The sequence below is a fragment of the Perissodus microlepis genome, chromosome 5 (genome assembly GCF_051167445.1).
Source record: "Perissodus microlepis isolate ML-2025 ecotype Zambia chromosome 5, ASM5116744v1, whole genome shotgun sequence".
NCBI classification, from domain to species: Eukaryota; Metazoa; Chordata; class Actinopteri; order Cichliformes; family Cichlidae; genus Perissodus; species Perissodus microlepis.
The window spans coordinates 13,910,727-13,932,415 of record NC_140465.1 but is presented as its reverse complement, the minus strand read 5'-3'; the positions used below and the strand labels follow the sequence as shown (position 1 = coordinate 13,932,415).

The following is a 21,689-nucleotide window of genomic DNA, read 5'->3' as shown; positions in this document are numbered from 1 at the left end:
GCACGGAGTGAGCAAAATACAGAAGGGTGTGCTTCAAACTTGTCAAGGGTGACAACATGCTCATCTTCTGTTTCACAGCACGGATGCTCATGTCCAGCATGACAACACACACACAAATAAATACACAAGTCAAATCAAAAGTGAAACCGCAAATCATACTTGGTATGTCTGTTACAGTGTTTCAGAACGCCAACCAAAGTCAAAAGTCTCATTCATCAGCAAGTAAAAAGAAGCCGCATGCACGTCTGCCAAATTTCACCTCCCCAAAGAAACAAAAAAAAGAAACTGCACACAAGAAGCTCAAAATAATTGATGACAGCAGCCACAGCCTGGAAGACCAACTCCACAGCAGCCCGGAACTCAAAAATAAACCCCACCACACCGAGACGTCAGCAGCACCACATGCAGAGTCCATTCTCCATCGCTCAGACGGGAACTGACTCTCCGCAGTGCCAGAGCCAATGCCCTTTTGGGGCCCAGGAAAAAGGGCTATGTGACACATGTGGGTGAGCGGTGAGGTGTGACAAGGCGACAGCATTAGTCTGATTAGGAATACAGATATAAAGTCAGACTGTGACAGCAGCTTTATGGTGCAAACACAGTCAGCCCCACCCATTTCTCTTCAACTTCAGTTCCTTTTGAAAAGGTGATGTCAGAAAACTGGTGACTGGTTTGAGTTTACAAAGAAGAAGAAAAGCAATCCATGTTTAATATATGGGGAAGAGAGGAAGGGATTAAATATGTATGTTTCATATATTTATTTTTAAAGGGGTTTTAGTTAAATAAACCTTGCTAATTTTAGCCCATTATTTTGCCTGATTAAAGTCTTCATGTTCTATTTTCTGTGATTAAAATGGAAATTAATCTAAAGTAATTACCAGAAACACTATTTATTTCCTTTCTTAATAGAATCTTAGCTTAACCGAGCTACTTTGGTGACCTGACAATAAATTAAAACAAAGCATATAGCATTAGTTGATTAGTCTGGATATTTTCTTCGGTCTCTCTCTTTGGCTCGCTCGTTTTCCTCGAAAAAGGACGTACGGCACACGCTGCACGAGCAGCACTCTATTTCTGATGGCACTGCAATGCTCCAAATAGCAGAAATTGTTTCAGTTCTATCAGCATACATGGAAGATATCATCGTGTGCTATAGTGTGTTATGCAGCATGGAAGAACTGCTAATGGATGTTGCAGGGCCAAGACCCAAGAGACCAGCACTAATGAAAACATGCGAGGGGGGGGTACTCTCTGCAGTGCACAGAAAAAAAGACAGAAGGGTCCTGGTGAGAGGAGCATCTATTTGTGTGTGTGACTAAAAGGAATACAGATGCCCGATAAAAACTATATATAGGCCCATGTGTTTGTCTTAATGAAATTAATTGACGTTTTAGGAGATATGTTTTTTTGTTGGGACACAAGGTGGCAAGAAGGTCCTTGGTTTGAATCCACCAGCCAGTAAAGAGCTTTTTGTGTGGCGTTTGCAGTTTCTACCTGTGTGAGACACTCCAGCTTCCAAAGACATGCAGGAGGTTAGGTTAACTGGTGACACTAAACTGGCCATAAGTGTGAATGTGAGTGTAAATGACTGCCTGTCTCTCTGTATTAGCCCTGTGATGAACTGGTGGTCTTTCCGCCACTCACCCCATGACAGCTGGGATTGGCTCAAACAACCCCACCCCCCACCCCACCCCTGACCTTGAATTGGATAAGCTGAAGAAAATGGATGGATGCTTATTTGATTTGCAGCTAAACAGGAAGCCACTTCTAGCAACTGCTTACTTAAATCTGTTAAAATTCAAAATGGTGTGCTTTGTTTTGTCTAAGAAAGAATGAATACTGTCATACGCAAAACCAGCACAAACACATCTAAAGTTTGATCAAAGTTATTTTTAATTATTATAAATACTGTGTTAGATCTGTATAAAGAGCTTCTGGTTAGCTGGCAAACTGGGCTCCTTAGGTTAAGAATTAGGTCGGGACAAAAAGCCCTGTAAAAACATGAATTGCCATTGCTACGCTTCAGCTTTCACTCTTATAGTTAAACGTTGCTGAATGACTGCAGAGTCCAGCTACGCAATTAATGCATGAGTGTCTATTAAGTAGATGTTCAAATATTCATTTAACTCATATGTTATCAATCCTCTGTCCTTTAACAAGACTGCATTTACCAAGTGGCTGACCATGGAGACCATTAAGAGGAGTAATTACTTTAATTTCCACCAGTTTCTTCAGCCTGAAAAAAAAGTGGTGTGGTTCACTCGTGTGACCACAAATGCAAGATCACAGCGATGGAAAAGCCTGGGTGGGTCGAGAGAAGTGGTCTGCGGTTAAAACATGCACAACCGATGGAATATGAAGGTGGAGATGAAGAGGCCAGGTGAGGCGCTGACGACTGGTGGAGAGGAGATGACACCGAGTGAGTCAACAGGCAAATGGGAAAACAGAGAGTGAGAGAGAGACAGATACGGTTCCTCTACCTGAGCACCTCTGAGAGCGAGGAGTCGCTGTCATCCGACCTAGAGGCAGAAGAGGAGCAAGGGAGAGGGAGGGAGGGCAAGGTGGGAAGAGGAAAGGGTTAATCACGCTAAGAAAAGACAGAAGGGTTACTGGCAAAGGGTTAAAAAGGAGAGGCGTGACTAGTGGAAGGGATTTTAGATATAAAGCAATGAGCAAACTGACAGGAAAGCTTGGTCAACAGTAAAGCTTGCTCTGCGATTATCACGTGGTTCTCCATGAAAGGTGCTGTTTCACAAAGACAATCACTGAACAGGCTTTACTGTTTGACCAGTGTCTGCACAGAAAGCTTTAAAGAAACTGTTTCATGTTTGGGGAAAAAAGTATTCACTTTCGCACCACGTGTCAGGATGTAAAGACTAATACCTCTCTGAGTCTCGCAGTTGGATTACTACTAGCAGCTAATAGCTTAGCATAGTCTTGAAGGGCAACTTTTGTCTACCAACACCTCTAAAGCACCTCTTAAAAAATACTGCAAACAATAATAAATCTCAAGACACTTGAGATTAATAAGATTATGTTTTGTATGAATTAAACAAACAAGATATATAGTAATGTCCAGATTAATGAGACTTAGCGGTGACAGTGAGCTAGCTGTTTCCAATGGCTAGCAGTCTGGCTAACAGCTACTGGCTGTGACTAAATATTCAGTGTACGGACATGCTAGAGGTAGCAATCTTGTCGCGTAATGCGAACCAAGAAAGCAAATAAGTGACTTTCCCCGAATATGAAAGTATCTGTGTGAACAAAGAACCTGAAAGAAAACGAAAGACAGTCAAGGAGGAAGCACTGACGCCAGGATAGTCATACGCAAAGATTACACTTGTCCTGTCCTCTACGCATGACTATAGTATGATGTCAGTGTGTCCTCCTAAATCCACTCTTTCCTGCCACATTTAGCTAATTAGTACAGAAAAGGCATCAGGGATGGCAAACAGAGTTAACAGAAGGGAAAATCCAGTTGACTAGACAATAAGGGAAACAAATTTCCAGGCCACACCCACACCTCCCAAAGAGCTTAAAGGGAAATAATGATATGTGTGTAACAATGCAATAAAAGTGTTATTATATTGTAAATATTTTATAGCCTCTGGTTTCTCACTAAGAGGGCCCGGGCTTTTCACTCTTAGCATGAAATAATAAAACAGAAAGTTCTGGATATGTCCGGAGGGAACAGCGGTGTTTAAAGGTGATGGCAAATCTTCCCGTTCTTGGCATTTACTGCCAGCTGTAGTGGCTATTAGCACAGAGCGATTTGACTCCCTTTAAAATACTTTTAAAATTTATTGATTATGGAGCATGCAAAAGTAAAGTGAATTCGATTCAAAGCCTCTTTATCCAAGACACGACAAGGAAACTCTGGCTGAAATTCCTCATCCTCATTTGTCTTTCAAATCAGTGTCAAACACTTGATCCCAGTCTCTTGGGCAACCAGTCTACTCAAACGTGAAAGAACAGAAACACAATATAGTCCAGTCAAAATCACATCTCACATTTTAATGGGTTTGTTTTATGTATATATTGCTGGATTAAGCTGTAAATGTGTGTCCGAGATGAGAAATTAAGTGACAGAGAAAGTGTGAGTGATGTCAATCAAATGTAGATTTCAAACAGTAGACCTCTGCTAAGTGTTGCACCCACTGCTTGCTTTTAAACAAGAAGCAACAAAACCACACACATAACTTCCAAACACATTTTTCCCATCAAAACTAGTGCCAGTATATATTCCTGTCTATCACACCTAAACACAGTAAAAAATGTTTCAATATGAACGACAGCTATTGAATTAAAGCGCTATAGAAAGAAAACATTTTCATTGATTTATATAACCGCTGATTTTAAGCCTAAAAGATCTCCAGTGCTCAACACATTTATTAGACCACCATCAATTGTAAAGTTTATGCTAAATTAACAGTACTGGTTTTTACCAAAATCATATTTTATGATTCTGTAATGGTTAAGCCACCAGTATGCTCAAGCTCTTTAATCAAAATGAAAATTATACCACCATAATATAATTATTGCTGCTATCTAAGATTTTCCAGATTTATTGTTTTATATTAAAAAAGCAGAAAAACTAGACAAGCGCATTATTATTTTGTGATTAAGATGCAAAGTTGCTGTTGTTTACTTACATTCCTGAATAATTAGTTTTAGTGGTTGAACGTCATACTTGATTAATTACTCATTTCCCAGAGAAGTCCCATGTGGATATAAAAACAGTAATTCAGTTCAGTGCGTTCGGTAATTTTTAGTTTTAAACAGATTTATTTGGGTTTTCTTGTTTTTATGACAGAGGGTCTAACAAATTTGTTAAACACTGTACGTACGATGTGCTGCCGAAGCTGGACTACCACTGAGCAACAAGATGGTATGGTTAGTCAGCGTAACCTTTATTTAACCATGCAGGTCACCGTAGTTGTGAACGTTTGGTTAAAGTCCTCAGAGAGTTTTTTACAAAAGTACTCGAGCAGCACATTTGTCTAAACCAAACAGAGTAAAGAACACTAACTATTACTGTGTATTAGATATGACACAGGATTATTGCAGACACGGTCCAAATGATTTTTCCCAGGAATCGTGTATGTGAAAATACAACACAATGTCTATACAAGGAATGCCAACAAACTGGCTCCAGATGGATTGTTTGCAATAATCTCAGCAATGCCTAGATTACGTTTCACAAAGCAGTACAACAAAACTAGATTAAACAATGAGCCCACTCAATTTGCCTTTTGTGTTCAACCGCAACTGTGTGCACAGGTGTACAGTACAATCAGAATACCTGACAACATATCAAATGGGAACTTTTTTCAGCCTCTGTCCCAAAGTTCCAGTATTGACTGAGCAAACTTAAATTATGTGACTACAACATCAGCAATCTACTGATGTGCTGAAATCAAAGCTTTGGGTAGCTTATTAAGACCCTAAACAAAAACATCTCCCATTCCAAGTAGGAAAAATCCTAAGAATGACAACAGCCATCTCATTTACCTACCCCTGCTCTGGATAATCAGTACCCACACGCTAGGGCTGGGCGATATATCGAGTTTTTAAAAAAATATCGATATATTTTCATACGAGATATAAGATGTGACAATATCCTTTATATCGATATAGTCTATGTTACGTTATAATTATACTTGTGGAGCCACAAGTTTGCCTCTCTTTCGTCCACTTTTGTCTCTACGCAACGTTACTCGGCCTCGCCTCTCCTTCACTGAACACAACTCCTCCTCCCCCATAGCTTCACCTGCAGGCAGCGACAAGACGGACACGGCAAATCTCCGTTAGCGAGTTGTGGGGCTTGACAGCGTCAACGTGTTAGCGAGCTAACCGCGCTAACGAGCTAACCACGCTAACGACATGCAGCCCACAGGGGCTGCACGGCCTAAAATCCTTTCATTTTCTCAAAAGTTGACAGCGCGCCTTATGTATGAATTCTGGTTGTGCTTACTGACCGCGAACCGATTTTAGGTGGTACACGGCGCTCAGCAATCTGTCAAAAAATGTTTTAGTACGACTTTGGTAAACTACGGAGCTGCAGCGCTTGATGGATTGTCGGAGCATTACTGCTACCGTAGTCTGGAGCCTCGCGGAGTGATACGTACCGTATTGTGTGTGTATAAGGACCATAAATGGCACCTGTTAAGAGACATGGTTGCGAAGCGGATTTCAAACTCAAGGCTGTCAGTCACGCAGTAGAAGTTGGGAACAGAGCAGCTGTGAAATCTGTCTTTGTTATTATGCTCAGCGTCTGTTAGTTTACATTTTGACTGTACAATTATGAGCTTTTTGTTATGCACAAAAACAACATTGTTTTCTTTTATTTATGGAGCATGATTATTTAATAAATGCTGATAATTTATTTTTGAGTAATTTCTTCATGTAAATCTATGCTGTATGTAAATAAAAATGCCTGTGTGACATCTGGGACACAGTGTGACTAAGAACTCTCTTTTTGTTCTTAACTTATGGCTTTAAAAAAATATCGAGATATGAATTTTGGGTCATATCGCCCAGCCCTACCACACGCTCCAACACATGCAACCCACATAAAGCACACACACACACACACGCACAGCCACGACACCCTAACTCGTTTCACACAGCATCCTTGCTGCCAATTAGATGTTAATAAAGCTGAGAAATGCTGTGGATTAGCACAGATTAGAAATCAACTTTAGAGCAGAGGCTGAAATCAACTGCTGACATTTGTCAGAGCAGAAAGTTTGATTTGATTGTAAGCAGGAAGGAAACAAGACCGCCTGCTCCTTCCCGACTCTGCATCAACATGCATCTCATGCCCACATGTTCCCTCAATCCGATGTAGTCAGATTACACAAATACACGCTGAGAGGAGTTTTATAATTCTTTTACCTTTTAAAAAAATGACATCAGGAATGGGACCGCTCAACATCACGGCTGACACCATCCTCAGAAATTATCATAAATTTGATAGTTTTGTCATGCACAGCCTCAACAAACCCAGTATTGTAAGATAAGATTAATTACAGGGCTGTTTATATTGGATTATATAAGATTGGTCAGGCTGATTTCTCTTTCCTGAATGAAGATCATTGTCATGCACAGCACGTCACCTCAAAACTGATTTCATATCATACCACATCCTGGTTGCTTCCCAGCCACTGCTGCCCTGACACCACATTTGAGCAGTGGGTGTTACCATCTGAGCTGCCCCCCACACCCCCCTCTCCTGATTTGCCATTGTCTCCTGGTAATTTCTGTATGAGAATTGGAAGCCTACTGCAATTACACCTCATTTTTACCGCTGCTACGCACAGGTTTGAATAGATTGCGGTTTGGGTTTGACACCTGGATTCCAAGACTGCCTGCACCATCTGTTTCTGCGGGTTTCACATTAATGCCAGAAGAAAGGGATTTATCTAAGAAAGGGATTCAGATGAAGGCAAGCTAGTAGTAAACATTCTTAAAAGGCTTATTTAAATTATTGACAGAACCACTTTCCCTTCAAAAAGGCCTGACCTTCAGCCTGTCTGCAGAAAAACTGAGGTAAAACATGGAAGAGGGAAAAAAGAAGAAAAGAAAAGAAAAAAGGATGTGAATCTTTCAAAGCGTGACCGACTGATGGACACAGGTGGCGTTTGTGCGTCTGGATCTGCACTCACTTGTCCAGAGCAGAACCTTGGGTTTGGTTGCTGGTGAGCCTCGAGAAGACGTTGCGGTCGTTCCTGGTCCTCAGAGGAGGGGAGGAGGGGGGAGTGTAGCCATCAGTCGGCCTGACAAGGGGCAGAAAGATGGTGGAGTTTAGGATGAGGAAGTTAAAGAGTCCCACTGTGTAAATAAACTGCTAGAACAAGGTGCGATCCATCTGCTAGCGAAATGAGCATTACATGTACCTGTACGCACGGTCGTAAGATTTCCTTCTGGTTAGGGGGGAAGTGTCATAGCCCCGAGACTGCCTGGGACTGACACACACAGACAAATGCAAGCAAACTAAGCAAACTTTCAGGGGAGTGCACAGAAAGGATGACAGACATCTATGTGAACTGTTGGGACTCGATAAGCAGCAAGCTTTATGCAGTTTAAAAGCATTTCTAGCAGCCTAATCTCTTCAAATATCAAATCACACACATCACGGAGGACTCGTGGCAATTCGCCTGAGTTGTTTTTGCTGCCACGAAACAGAATAATACCTGATAAACCGCTTTCTATTTTCTGATTTTCAGAAGATGTTTACTTGTGCAGGATTCACAAAATTTCACACATTTTAGTAAATGACTGCAAAAGGAAAACTTTTGTTATTGATGCTGAAAAACCAAAAAACAGAAATGAATATTAGATTTAGAAACAAAATATCCTCATCATATGAATTCTGCACGCACTGATTTATATTACATGAAGTGTAGTCACTTTTAAGATGGAAACAATGGCTAAATTATTCACGAGAAGCTAAAAGAGATGGCTCATAATGTATATATAGTGGATAATGACTAAATGCAATCTGACACAAGATGATAGTACTAGAGCCAATCATTCCTCTCATTGGTTCCACATACTGATAAGACTTAAAGAAAAGTCAGGGCTTCATCTCAGTTATCACTATGATCTGCCAGTGACTTACAAGGTGTGACCCCTCACAGGCAAGCTGATGGTGCGGGATACCCGGTCCCTGTGATACGTGTCTCTTAATGCCAGGCTGAGCCCAAGGCTCCCTGGAGCAAGACTCAGGCCGTCCTCCTGGATGTCCGTCAGTGAAGCCAGAGACTTGGTGATGTGCTGCGGTTTGCTGCCGGATGAGGGGTCCAGGATTGGACCGAGGTACTCTGCTGACACTGCCTTCATCTGAGCTGAGAGACGGGGCTCCATCTGGATGAAAAATATGAACCGCTTTTATTACAGAGGGCCACAGAAGAAGGAGGATGCTTGGATAGGGGAAAAAAACTGGGGCATGAAATAAAGAGAAAAACAATGATTGTAATTAAGGTGCAAAGGGAGATTATATATACAGCCTGAGAACATCGTTCAGCAGGGAAAAGCACAAAGAAAATAGAAGAAGAGCAGTAAAACAAACACGGCAGAAGTCATTCTAGGTTATTATTCTAGGTCAGCAAGAAGAAACAGAAAAACAAAACTTTAGCAGACTAATAAGAGGGATTTGTGCCAAATGAGGAATCCTTATGCTGCTAAGCTTCTGGGACTCATTTGAGGTGTTTGCTTCTACTGCCACCTCATGGTCACAAACAAGAATGGCACTATGGCATGTGCATAGGAACTAAAAAAAACCTTATAAGAAACAGCACAAACCTGCTGTAATTTTGTTTTGAAGTCATCTTGGCTGTTCGATTCTTTCATCTGAGACACGCTGGAGGCAGAGAGGAAAGATAAATGTGAACATGTGCAGAAATCTTTACTGAAATAGATGTGTGTACGAATTTTTAAATGGGTCAGAGCGATGGGTATGAGGACCATAAGATATCGCTGTATGATGTTGTGTAGGAGAGACAGCTCACCTGCTGTCAGAGGCTTGGCTGAATTCAGAGGGCTCTTCATCTGTGCTTGCATAACCATTCTCTGGAAGCAAAAAACCATTATGTCTCACGGTGCCACAGGATGCCCTAATGCCACATTCAGGATCCCTACAGTGGGTAGGTACGCATATTTGATCTGGATGATTTTTACAACAGATGCCCTTCTTGACACAATTCCCAAGGCATATATAGTATTCCTACACTAAAACTGAATCCACATATGGTTTTTCTAAGAATCAAAAACGTTATTGTTTATTTTTCTTTATGCTTTAGCAAGAAGCAATGGGGCTAAACACAGTCCATCTCCTATGATGCAACACAGCACTTTCATGTGTGAGAAGAAACTAGAACAAAGAAAAAGCGGGCAACTGTGCAGCTCCTCTACTTTTTATGTCTTCCTTCTCCTTTGTCTCACCACATGACGCACAGGAGTCCTCTCTTACCCTGCTGTACGTTGTGGATGAGAGCCTGGAGCTCGGGGATGCACTCAGCCTTTTCTCGTAGGGCATCGAGGATCATGTGATTGTGGGACGAGCCAATCACATCTGTCTGTCTCAGCTGGCCTTCGAGCAGTCTGATTTGAGCCTCCTTCTGAGCCACCTGCAAACTCTGCAGGAACACGAAAGAAAATATAAAAACAACAACAACAACACAATACTGTAACACTGAACTATTTTAATAGGCTCTCAATCCAGAAACGCAACACAATAATGTAGTGTGATACAGAGAAACACCACTAGATGGCACTGAAACCATCATTTTTCTCTAACATTATGCTGTGATACATCTTCTGACTCTTACTTACTTAAATCTTCTTAAAGCTACACATTTAAGCCTACAGAAGTTCTTTTCTTCCTTTACACTTGACGGTTTTGAAAATCCCCGTGTATGATCATTTACCTTGTCTATGGAAGCCTTTAGGAAGTGATCCAGCAGGTGGCGCGCTTCAGACAAGGAGCATGAACTGATCACCACTGAGGTGTCCACTGAGTCCAGCTCATCCTGCAGGAAAACACACAAACATGAATGTTACTAAAGGCCTGACTCTCCTCATTGCTGGCATGCAGGTCTAAATGCCTGTGCATGGGTATGTGTTTGCGTCTTCATACCTTGGTCTCCTCTATCTGTACAATGGTGGCCTGGCAGTCAGACAGGCTGTCGTTGATGTAGTCTATATTGGCGTTCAGCACCTCAATATCCTCGTTAATTTCCTGAAGGAGGCGGTCCTCAGCTTCCGGTCCCTCCCCGTCCGCCATCAGCACCTCTCTCTTATGTGAGAGCGCTTCCTGCTGGGCCGTCAGCTCTTCTCGCTTCTGACTCAGCAAAAGCACAAATCACCACACGGCAAAAAAAAAAAATTTAATTAAAATTCATAGTTATATTTAACATCTACAGAAGTCATTTCTACGTTTGGAATCTTAATTTTCTCCGTTTATCCGAGACACAAACTGAACAGACGCATTCTGACGCATCTAAACTCGGAGAAAAACCTGACAGAGTTTTAAATTCGATGATTCAAACACAGCAGCTGCAAAAAGCTGCGTGCCAAGCCATATCTGTGAAAAAGGCCGCCCTCCCTCCCACATTTTAACATTTCTTCATCTGCGAGGGAAAGGAGGAAGGAAGCGCCTCACACTCGGTTTCAGTTTTTAACCGACTAACGTCAAAAAAGTTGCTGATGCAACCCCCGATGCTCAACTGCTCTCAACTCTTAAATAACCACAGCGATGTGCTGTACATTTGAGAATTTATAATCCAAAACCTTAAGTCAGTCTCGTGGTAGAAAGAAACTACATCCATCAAACCACGCGTAACCCCGGTGACAACATTATAGCTCTAGCGTGCCATTCCTACCTTGATAAGGCGATCCATGTCAGCTTCCATGTTTGCAATGGTCATTCTCTGCATGACGATGTCCGTGATTCGACGCTCGAGAGCTTGCCACTTCTGACGTGCAGACTTTGAAATGCTGCTGGTTCTGCCTGCAGCTCCACTGTTGCCCAGGCCGGCTGGCTTACGCTGCAACTTCTTTCTACTGCTGGTGATGGACCAAAAACAGGTGACAAATACTGGATAAATAAAATGCCATCGACTCACAATAAGCAGCAATAAAGTTGTGTCATGTATTATATTAAAATCTGTATTGACTGATTTGTCTGCTTCCCCAGGTGTTGGGTTGCTAGTCTAATCATTACATCACTTCCTCACACTATAAAACTCAATCCCGACATCATCTCTCTGCCTGTCTCTTTTAAACCGATCGCCCTCCGCTCTGCACACTCTGCACCGCTCATCTTTCAGACTCCTCTGTGCGACCCACCTCCGCCCTATCTCCGCCTCATGCAAGTGTCTTCATCCAAGCCTCCATCTCAACTTTATCACCACCACCAGCATCTGGACTCTGGGTGGTGCTAATTCAGCTTTTTTTTTTTATTATAATTTTATTCAGCTCAGTCCAAGGACAGTAGCATAACATCTCGTCGTCTTACCCGATGACGCGTGTTCCGTCCATGCTGCCTTCGCTCTCTCCCAGATATCCGTACACGCTGTTCTTGTTGTTCCACTGCCGCACCAGTCCGCTTACGGTCCTCGCAGTCTCGGGCTCAGAGCTGCTCGCCGTGGTGCTCGCTGATAACTCAGCTCCAGAGTCCGTAACCGGGGGAGTCTGGTTCCAGCGGGCCACTCGTCCAGCCACTCGATCTGACATAGGTTTGGCCAGGCGCCGCAGGGCGGTCACCTCCTGAGTCTTCCTGCGCAGCACCAGCTCCTGCTGCCGCTTCTGAGACTCCAGCGCACGAATCTGGTACTGATGGAGAAAAAAACACAACCTTTTTTATAATATTCATCACTTTTTAAAAAGAAAATGCTTTTCAGTTGCCTTTGAGATCCCTGAGCTGAATGGGATTACTCGTCACACAACAGGTTTGCAAAGTGTTGATCATGAAGGGATTTTAAGACTTAAGATGAAAATCGAAATAAAAGGATTATGAATGCTGCCCACGGTATGACAGCGCAAAGGCTTTTCATGCTCATTAACGAGCCCTCTTCTCCAGGGCAGCCAAAAAAAGATGGAAGTTAATGCTTGCAGAGGATGCACTAATCTTAAAAAAACAGAATAATACCAGAAGTACGTGTTCAGTATTTACATAATCCAGCACTCATGTTTTCAGTGTGCCAGCCTACAGATGGGGCTCTGACTCTACATTTACATCCATATGCATTGTGCATACAGATTCACCTACATTTAATTCTTTGGATACAGCAGATAACACTTAAAGTTCTGCCACGATGACAGTAATAGCAACATAGTTTAACCTGGCTTGTGTAGATGTTATATCTGTGCTTGTGCTAAATCTCCCAATAAATCCCAAATAATTCTGCTGCTAACCTGAAAAATCACATATGCAATGCTAAATATAAAACACACGCACAAGAGGTCATATGCTGCTAACCTCTTGCCGGCGCTGCTCCTTCTTTAGCTGGGCTATCTCACGGTTTCTCTTCGCCTCTACCATCCTCCTCCTCTGCTGCTCCTCCTTCATCTGCTTCATCAGCGCCACCTGAAAATGGCAGAAAACACTGGTGATCGCACAGCATCCTTCCCTTCTTTCCTCCACACAGACTTCCAGCAGCCCCTTCTTACCTTGGCCTTCTTCATCTCGTTGACCTCGCCCTGGAGCTTCTTCAGCTCCCGTTCGTACCTCCCCTGGTTCTTGAGGAGGCGTGCGTGCTCCTTCTGTGCCGTCTGTAGCTTAAGCAGGTCGCGATTCATCTCCTTGAGGCGTTTTTCGTACTCCTGCTTGATCCGGTTGGCCTTCTCCTCCGTGTAGTTCTCCATGGTCACTGCACAACCGTGTAACAACGTTAACGAGCCGTAGCCGACACCTCGCGTGACACTTTGCCCTCATGGAGCAACTTAACTAAACTCACTGAGGTTCTGTAGCACACGGTCTCTCTCCAGCTGCGTGTCTCTGATCTTGTTTTGCAGCAGGATGAGCTTCTCCTCGTACTGCAGCTTTAGCATCAGCAGCCTCCGCTGGCTGTTCTCCAGCTCATCTATCAGCTTCTGCTTGATCTCAATCTCGCAGGTCAGGTCTGCCAGGTCCGCCTGGAAGTTGGCTGCAGGTTGAGGAGTTTTGAGAGAGGTTGTAAACCAAATTGCACCATTTGTGTGTGTGTTTCATATACAACTGTATATTAAGAAATATGTAAAAAATTTCCATCTAGATGCAAATTCATTTCTGCTCTTTTTACACTAAAAACATCTTTATCTTTACTGTAAATCATCTCTCACAGCAGATGATGTCCTGACAGAAAGAACAGCTGATAAACAGGGACAAAGAGTGAAAACAGTGGTGTCATTTCATAACAGCAGCTGTCAGGACCACACCTTTCTCATCCGAGTCTGAGTCCGAATCCACCAGGCTCTCATCACTGTCAAAGTCATCCTCTTCCTCCCTACCCTCCTCTTCGTCCTCCCCCTCGTCGTCATCGCAGCCACTCTCCTCCTGCAGTGGAGACATGATGTCCTGCGCACACGGAGAAACGCACAAACGATCAGACTCGTTACGGTCACTTTAAAGCTCGCGAGTGCCGACTCGTGCGGGTCTTACCTCGGTGTAATTCTCATCTGAATCGATCTCTCCGTTCTGCCCGTTCTCCCCGCCCTGCCCGTTCTCGCCGTTCTCCTGAGTGTGCAGCTTTACTCGTTTCTTCAGACCTTTCTCCAACTCTGGGCTGAAGGAGAAGAGCATGCGTGTCAAGCCAGGTACTGTCAGGCATGGGATTCTCCACAAAAATCACTTCACCTTCAGCGCTATACCAGATGGTTTTTGCCGCGCAGAACCACTCCCCTGAGTGTAACTAAGATCGTGCACACTCTGACATCCCTTATTGTGCTCTGGGAGTCTTGCCAAGTAATATGCTTACTGCAAAATCAACCATCAAAAGTCATTAAGCAAACTTCTTCACCTTGTCTACCGTCATTGCCCGTTTAGCTCTTGAGTTTTAGTGTCAGTTTTATTATCTCCTTTGCTCCCTCTTCTACAAACTTATCAGCCATCCCAGCTCTAAATTCCCATCTTCCTCCATTTCTCTGCCATTAGGCCTCAATTAGCCTGTTAGGCTGTGTACTCTTCTCTCTCGTGACCCAGTAGCCGACTGACTAAGACCTTTCTGTGTCCAAGCCAGCGTTACAGCTCAGCATTGGCAGCATACCAACTCTTTTCAGAAGCTGGCAGCCCCCAAGTCCTAATTTACTTGTGATGTGGGGCTTAAAGAGAAAAGTAATGAGGAAGGGAGAAAATATATGGTCAGGAAATATTTCACAACCATCACTGTCCTTTTAAACCAGCTTTTAAAATCTGAAGAGGTTCATATGAGGCGTAAATTGAGCCATTAGATATTATATTTGCATAAAACAATGTTTGGAGGTCTACATGTCCTCTGCTCCTCACCTCATCCTCCTCTGCCTCCTCTCTTTCTTCTTCAGTCTCTCGATATCCAGCTTGGCCCGGCGTAGCACGTCCGTCATCTCCGCCTCCATAGACATGGCAGCAGGCGAAGAACCCGGGGGGTGACCGGGGGCGGGGCTGAGAGTGGAGGTGGGGAACGGGGAACGGGAGGAGAGCCGGCCCACTTGTCGCCGTAACGACTCGTTCATGGACTCGCTCTCGAGAAGTTTGGTTCTGGCAAAGGTGGAAGAGAGGGACAGAAAGAGGCAACAGAGGTTTCATTCATGAATTTTACTACTACAGCAATAAGCAATACAGAAGGGAAAACTAAATAGATAATCATACATAAGTGTCCCACAATAAACCCCTTAATTAGTACACTTTTCCCTGCTGTGGGAAGTCAAAAAGCTGTGAAAAACAGTAAAAATAAATATTGATGTCACACGTATATGTAGTATGTAATTTGACTATCGCTCTCATATTAAGCTCCAAACTGTAGTGACACACTTGCAGCGTACCGTCGCTGACTTTAATAGACCGGCCCAGCGGGCGCTCACAGCTTGCAGAGAGAAGAGGAGAAACAACTGAACTGAAGCTGAACTGCACCACAGTGAATGACTAAGCCGAACTAAGTGGGTTTCTGTAAGAAGTGGGTCCCTCCAGGTGTGTAAGAACGTGATGCAGCTACAGAAAAGTCTAACTCGTTCACTGTAGGCACCTTACTATAGTCAGCTCAAAGCCTGTGGAGAAGCTGAGGCTGCGGTTCAGTTCACAAAAGCTGCTCATGGAAAAAGATTTAGTTCCTTTATATTTAATCAAAGAGGCATCTCCAAAGAATCTAGATGGATAAACAGAACTACAGGAAAGACACAATTATGATTTGGGGATAAGCAGCTACTTAAAATATCACAGTTATCACAGTAAATACCAATCGCTGTTAGTCTGTTACTGGTTTGAGTGACCACTGGTCAGGCATAGTTGCATAATGATACTCAGGCTCTTACCTGAGTTCTTCAACCTCTCGGATATAGTTCTGTATTAGAGTCCCGATCTCCTCGTTGCCCTCGCCTGGATGATGAAAAGTAAAAACGCACTCAGATAACGGAAAATGCAGTTAATTTAAAAAAACAAACAAACATCATCATTGCAGAGGCAGAGCTCGTCCGATTAAGGATCTCTCACGTACTTGACTTGGCGAGCAGAGTGCTGACCTCATTGGCCAGCAGATGCGTTACGCGTGAGTTGAGGTGGTCGATGGTCTCCTGCATTGCTTTCACCCTGAGACGCAGGGTGTCATTTTCTCTCTGCAACATGGTGTTCTCCTGGTACAGGTCACTGTAGCCCTCTGACCCTTCCTCACAGGCTACACGCTTCCCCTGCACAGAGCAGACGGTTGGCACGGTCAACAAATGCTTTGGCGTCCAAGGGTCAAAGGGCAGACGTGAAAAAACAAACTCAACCTAAATTTACGCTCATACAAATACGGCGCGCTGCAGCCGAACCAAACAAAGTGCTGTTATTTGCAATGACCGTGGCTCTACAGCAATGTATTGTTGCGTTTTCAGTGATTAACGCTGAAAAAATCCCGTTGTTTCCTCTCGTCCAACAGAGAGTCACTGTTAACCGCTGCTCGCAGCCATTAACTCCACTTCATTACTTCCACACTCAAGTCACATCGTATCCCTTATTACCACATCGAGGTCAGCTTGCCATCCCTTAGCACAGTCACTTCCCTGTAAGTGTGGTAACCCTTTTAGTCACGTAATAACGCAACAACAGAACTAAACGATCACTTGTTTCTTGCGGCCCCAGAGGTCAAAACTGATGAAAAAGTGGCCCGTCTTTCTCTCCCCATTTCTCCTCACAGTTCTCATATTATCCTTCGTGGAGTTTACACTCAAGCTGAAACATCAATTTGTCCTTACATTACACTGTAAAATGCTGACAAGTGATGTGTGTGTTCCAGTAATGATCTTTAATTTGATATATCTGCAGCAAGCACGGCCTCTCATTTTATTACTTAGCGTCTGATATCATTCTCCCTTACTCCATTAGTCTGTCTTATTCTGCTTACACGCTACTCTCAGTTTCATCCATATACATACCCCCTCACTAACTACATCACCAGCACGCAGCTACATCCTATTGCTCTTCCTCTGGGCTCATCCCCACCCCCCCCACCCCCACCCCCCATCGCTCACCGCCTTGTACTCCATCAGCTCCATCTGAAGTCGGGCTATCTCGGCGCGCAGGGCGCTGATCTGCTGGCTCGTCTTGTCTTGGTTCACCATCACCTTGTTCTTGATGTTTCGGGCGCGATTGGCGTACTTCAGCGTGTTCAGCGTCTCCATGAAGTCCCGGTCTGACGGGCTGACGCAGGCGATCATGACCGTACGACTGAGGGAAAAAGAAAACACGGAGGCCGTCGGTAAATGCGCATACGCAGAGTAATAGTGTGGTTGTCTTCGGTTGTCATGGTTGTTACACGTTGTTGTGGAAATAACCTGATTAAGTAACTGACCAATCATTTCAGCTCCAAAAAAACCTCCCTTTTGTGTCACCAAAATTTAGATTCTTCTGAATATTACATCTTTTTCTCACAAATACAACTTCTTCATATGTGTGTGTCTGTGTGTGTCTGTATGTGCTTATACCTGTTCCCTCCCAGCGAGTCCTGAAGCAGTCGGGTAAGTTTGGAGTCTCGGTATGGGACGTGTCCGCCCTTCTTGGTCTGATCGCCTAAAGCACTGATCACATTTCCCAGAGCCAGCTAGCAGAGGTGCAAAGACACACAAGAAGAAGATGTGATCTAAGCATGCACAGTTATTTCTTTTGTATACAGATTTACAATCTTACACTGGCGATCCCTGCCTGACTTACAAGTCCACAATTAATAGAGATTCCCTCGCGGGCTCTGTCTCCTGTAGCGCCTGTGCGTTTCAGCCTCTCGGAGCCAGCCAGGTCCACGAAGTGAAACTTGGCCATCAGTGTCTCATACTCTGGCTGGGAGATCGGGCCAGACTCCACACCACCGTTCAGCTCTCCATTCTGCCCTCCTCCACCGTTCTGCTAAGAAACCAACAAACACAGGGAAGCAGGTTGCTGAGTTACTGGTTTTTACTTTAAACTAGCAATCATTTAATCACTCTGAACGATGCTGAATTATTTATGTTTCACCTCCACTCTCTCTGCGCATCATCATCATATGTGACTTTTCTTTTTACTCTTCCTAAAAGTCTCCTAACAGCCGACAGGTTTTCATATAACCTGATGATGACAAAGTTGTAATAACTCTAAATACCTCTTTCGTGTGTTTGTCTCTCTCCTTCTTTCCACCACCCATTCCAAACTCACCATTTGCTGCTGACAGACTCGCATCTGACAGAGGTGGATGGTGAAGATGGCGTGCGAGCGGGAGCTCTGGGCGTTCATCTGAGTGCTGGCAGTGGTGCGGGACAGAGCGCCGAGTTTCAGGCACTGCAGCAGCTGCAGCACACACACACACACACATTATACACGACATTTGGTTACTTTTATTGGAAAGTAAGAAACCTCCTGACTTACGCATGCAGACTGAGAAACAAAAACAAATGTCTGTTGACATCATGCCACAGTTTCTGTTTCAGTACCCATGAGTATGATCACGTATTGTTTTAACAAGACGCTCTCAGCTTCCTGGAAGAGTTCAGCATTTCCCACAGAGATGTTCTTGTCATCACCGCTCGCTTAAGCGCTAGCATTTCATTAACCTTTACTTTTCCTTTCCCTGCCCTCTCAGCTGCTGGGCCCTCCCCTCACTCTTTATCATAACCTGCCTCCATCCTGTCTTCCTCGGCTGACTCCATCACTGCCAGACTTCCATCTCGTCCCTGTTACCCCGCTTTGACATTTTCTGTCTTCTTCTTCTCTCCCACAGGAGCACCCTCCCGTCTCTCAGCTGTCTGACTTTAATGCAGATAAACGACCCCAAATTCAGCCTTTCTTCCTCTTTCTCTCTGCGTCTTTAACACTTGCTGACGTCATTCTTTCTCTTTCCCACCTTTAGAAAAAAACTGAGTAACCACAACCACAACTGCCTTGTCCAAGTCAGTGTTTTAGTGTAGCTCTTCCCCTAAACGAACACCTTTTTTCTGTGTATCTTGTGACCAAAGATTCCTCGTGTCCTAATTTGCCTTTCGTATCCTTCTTCCTCCTCACTGTCAGTGCTCTGCGGTTTCCTTTCTCGTCAGCTGTGACACATTTCTCATATGTGACTGTAAACAAGCCAGCCTCTCAAGAAGGAAGCTAAACTTCATAACATAAATAGCCCCACGGGTTTAAAAATTGACGTCGGTCAATGCAGCAAAATAGACCCAGTCTCCGTTGTTATCTCTGACCTCTTTGTTGTTTATGAAGAAGGACCACCAGATGGTTCTTGGCAGTTCACACTCCCATGCTTCCCCTCACCCCAGTCGGAGCTAATTCGTGTCTTCACAGTGAATACTTTCCGATGTAATATCGCTCGTCACTGTACAGTCATGGGAGACTTGATTTCTGGACTTTCTGGTTCATTTAAAGTTGTTATATCAACCACCGAAGTGTAAAAAGTTGTTATTTTGTTCAAGATTTTGCACGATAATCTGAACATTTTTAAAATATACACTTAATGAAGGAATTATTAAAAGGTTTAATCACTGTTGGTAAATACTGATACACAGATAGATGCTGATCTGTAAGGGGATCCGGCTGCTCTGCTATGCTGTGGGAGGTATTATGCTGGGATGGTTTCAGTCTACTCATCCTTTGAAGGGCAGGGCAGCTACAAATCAGAATGATGTCACATTTATATGATGATTAAAGCCTGATAGCCTTACGCTCACATATTTTGTTTCTCATTTCTGATCTGAAATGAGAAACACTCACAGACCCACCTCGTCCTCTGAGTGCACCAATCTGGAAGTGACTCCCGTGGTGTAGATGCTGCCACTGGCGTCCTCGTGGATCTTTATGGCGGACTTCCTACCGCGACTCTCTGGATCTCTGGTTCCATCGAACAAGTCCAAGATCTCTTCATTGTACAGCTGCAAGGAGCAGAACAAGCACACATTAAGGCCTATCGCACATCGTATAATTCGTACACGCTCAGTGCAAGGATGAGCCCCTCTGCTGAAAATGATTGCGCGCCTCATAAAACTGAACTATTTCGTTCTGTTAAACGGATTTCTAGTTTCGTATTTCCACACAGCTCTGCAGCCACAGAGGTCAACGTGATGACAGCTCAGAAACCTTTGAGGACAAGGGTCAAAGAGGTCAGCTGAAAGCTCAGCTGCTCCCACCTAGTGCTAAACACACACACACACACACACATACACATACATACACACTCGCCCATCTGTTAACCATCAACGAAGATAACCTTTTGACCTGAAAGCCCACAGAAAAGACACTAATAGCGAGAAGCAGGAACGCAGACAAAAGAAGGAAAAGAAAAATGGACAGAAAACGATTTTATTTTGAAATTTGTATTTCTATTACATTGTCATTTATTATTACGCTGTTCAGTTCTCCCTCTTCCCCACACATACACAAACACACACATGCAGTGGTAATGTCCCCTAAATAAAACCCAAACATTTGCCTGCCAGAAGCCCCCAGAGGAAATAATTACTCGTATATTATCTAATTTCTCCTACGCAAGCGTCCCTCCTTCCCTCCCATTCCTTGCACTTATGCATCTTCTCCCGCACAGTGATGAGGAATAATGTCAGAGGTAATGGACAGCATTAATCAGGACCAACAATGCACGAGCAGACATTCACGCTCATCTGTCTTCAGGTTGTCACTTCCTGTTTACAGAAGCGGGTCTGATCTTGTCGTCTCCCCCATTTTGTCCCATCTGGTTGGAGTTAATATGGACCAGCATACACAAAAACGCACACGCGCACTTAGGAATATCAATACAGCATTGTATGAGTGTCAAATAGAGTAACAATGTGAGCGCTGCCTACCTCCAGGAACTGGGCGCTGACTTTAAAGTCCGGGGGCTGGGTGCCGGCCTCCTGGGCGCGCATCCTCCTGGCCTGGATTCCCTCAAACAGCTGATGAACAGCCCGCGGGATTATGCCCTGCTCCTGTGGGCTCAGGCTTACATCGAAACCCGTCCCCATGGTGTACGTCTTCCCTGAGCCCGTCTGTAAAATGATTCACCAGTGATTCATCACATTCCTTATTTATCTACAGTAACAAGGTTTCACAGACATTCACTGTAGTTAATTAAAATCAGTAAACCGTGAGTCAATGTGCATGGCTATGCTCGCTGCACGGGTGTGTGTACAGACATGTGCATGTTGTTGTTCTTTTATCTATTATGTCAGCTACAACAATTCACCAAGCGTTGCTGCTCTCGCTCACTTATATTTGATATGAAACATATGTAACGCCGAATGACTTAAAAGACCCTTTAATTCATGCAAGTCATGTCTGTCCAGGACTTTAATTATATGTGAAGGGTAACAGAGCCCACGCATGAACTGCAACATGTCTTTCTCTGTCTTTTTGTAAGTACTAGACGCACAGACACATAAAGGTGGCCAGCCTCATCCTTAGTTTGGAATCTCACAAAACAAAATAATATTTTATGTAACACATCAAAAAAAGGACAAATGTAAAGCTTATGTCTGTCTTGCCCACATGTACACTTTATTTTACAGGTTGGTCAGGTATATAA

General features: G+C 43.8%; 1 protein-coding gene across 6 annotated transcripts in view; it reads right to left on the bottom strand.

The window, feature by feature from the left end:
- The window catches only part of kif21b (kinesin family member 21B), a 66,723-nt gene that overhangs the window by 20,163 nt on the left and 24,871 nt on the right, over positions 1 to 21,689 (bottom strand). For 2 of the 6 annotated variants that reach the window (XM_084928030.1, XM_084928035.1), the window contains exons 3-27: positions 20,971 to 21,153; positions 19,894 to 20,043; positions 18,338 to 18,469; positions 17,864 to 18,052; positions 17,638 to 17,753; positions 17,185 to 17,380; positions 16,170 to 16,359; positions 15,988 to 16,051; positions 14,987 to 15,217; positions 14,144 to 14,267; positions 13,921 to 14,059; positions 13,461 to 13,649; positions 13,174 to 13,373; positions 12,983 to 13,090; positions 12,020 to 12,336; positions 11,385 to 11,568; positions 10,640 to 10,843; positions 10,431 to 10,532; positions 9,974 to 10,139; positions 9,513 to 9,573; positions 9,307 to 9,364; positions 8,624 to 8,868; positions 7,899 to 7,967; positions 7,668 to 7,778; positions 2,481 to 2,519 (exon numbers count right to left, since the gene is read on the bottom strand). In XM_084928030.1, the coding sequence (XP_084784156.1) occupies positions 2,481 to 2,519; positions 7,668 to 7,778; positions 7,899 to 7,967; positions 8,624 to 8,868; positions 9,307 to 9,364; positions 9,513 to 9,573; positions 9,974 to 10,139; positions 10,431 to 10,532; positions 10,640 to 10,843; positions 11,385 to 11,568; positions 12,020 to 12,336; positions 12,983 to 13,090; positions 13,174 to 13,373; positions 13,461 to 13,649; positions 13,921 to 14,059; positions 14,144 to 14,267; positions 14,987 to 15,217; positions 15,988 to 16,051; positions 16,170 to 16,359; positions 17,185 to 17,380; positions 17,638 to 17,753; positions 17,864 to 18,052; positions 18,338 to 18,469; positions 19,894 to 20,043; positions 20,971 to 21,153 (3,767 nt within the window). The remainder of the gene's footprint in view (positions 1 to 2,480; positions 2,520 to 7,667; positions 7,779 to 7,898; positions 7,968 to 8,623; positions 8,869 to 9,306; positions 9,365 to 9,512; positions 9,574 to 9,973; positions 10,140 to 10,430; positions 10,533 to 10,639; positions 10,844 to 11,384; positions 11,569 to 12,019; positions 12,337 to 12,982; positions 13,091 to 13,173; positions 13,374 to 13,460; positions 13,650 to 13,920; positions 14,060 to 14,143; positions 14,268 to 14,986; positions 15,218 to 15,987; positions 16,052 to 16,169; positions 16,360 to 17,184; positions 17,381 to 17,637; positions 17,754 to 17,863; positions 18,053 to 18,337; positions 18,470 to 19,893; positions 20,044 to 20,970; positions 21,154 to 21,689) is intronic. The other 4 variants (XM_084928032.1, XM_084928031.1, XM_084928033.1 and 1 more) reach the window with 4 other exon arrangements.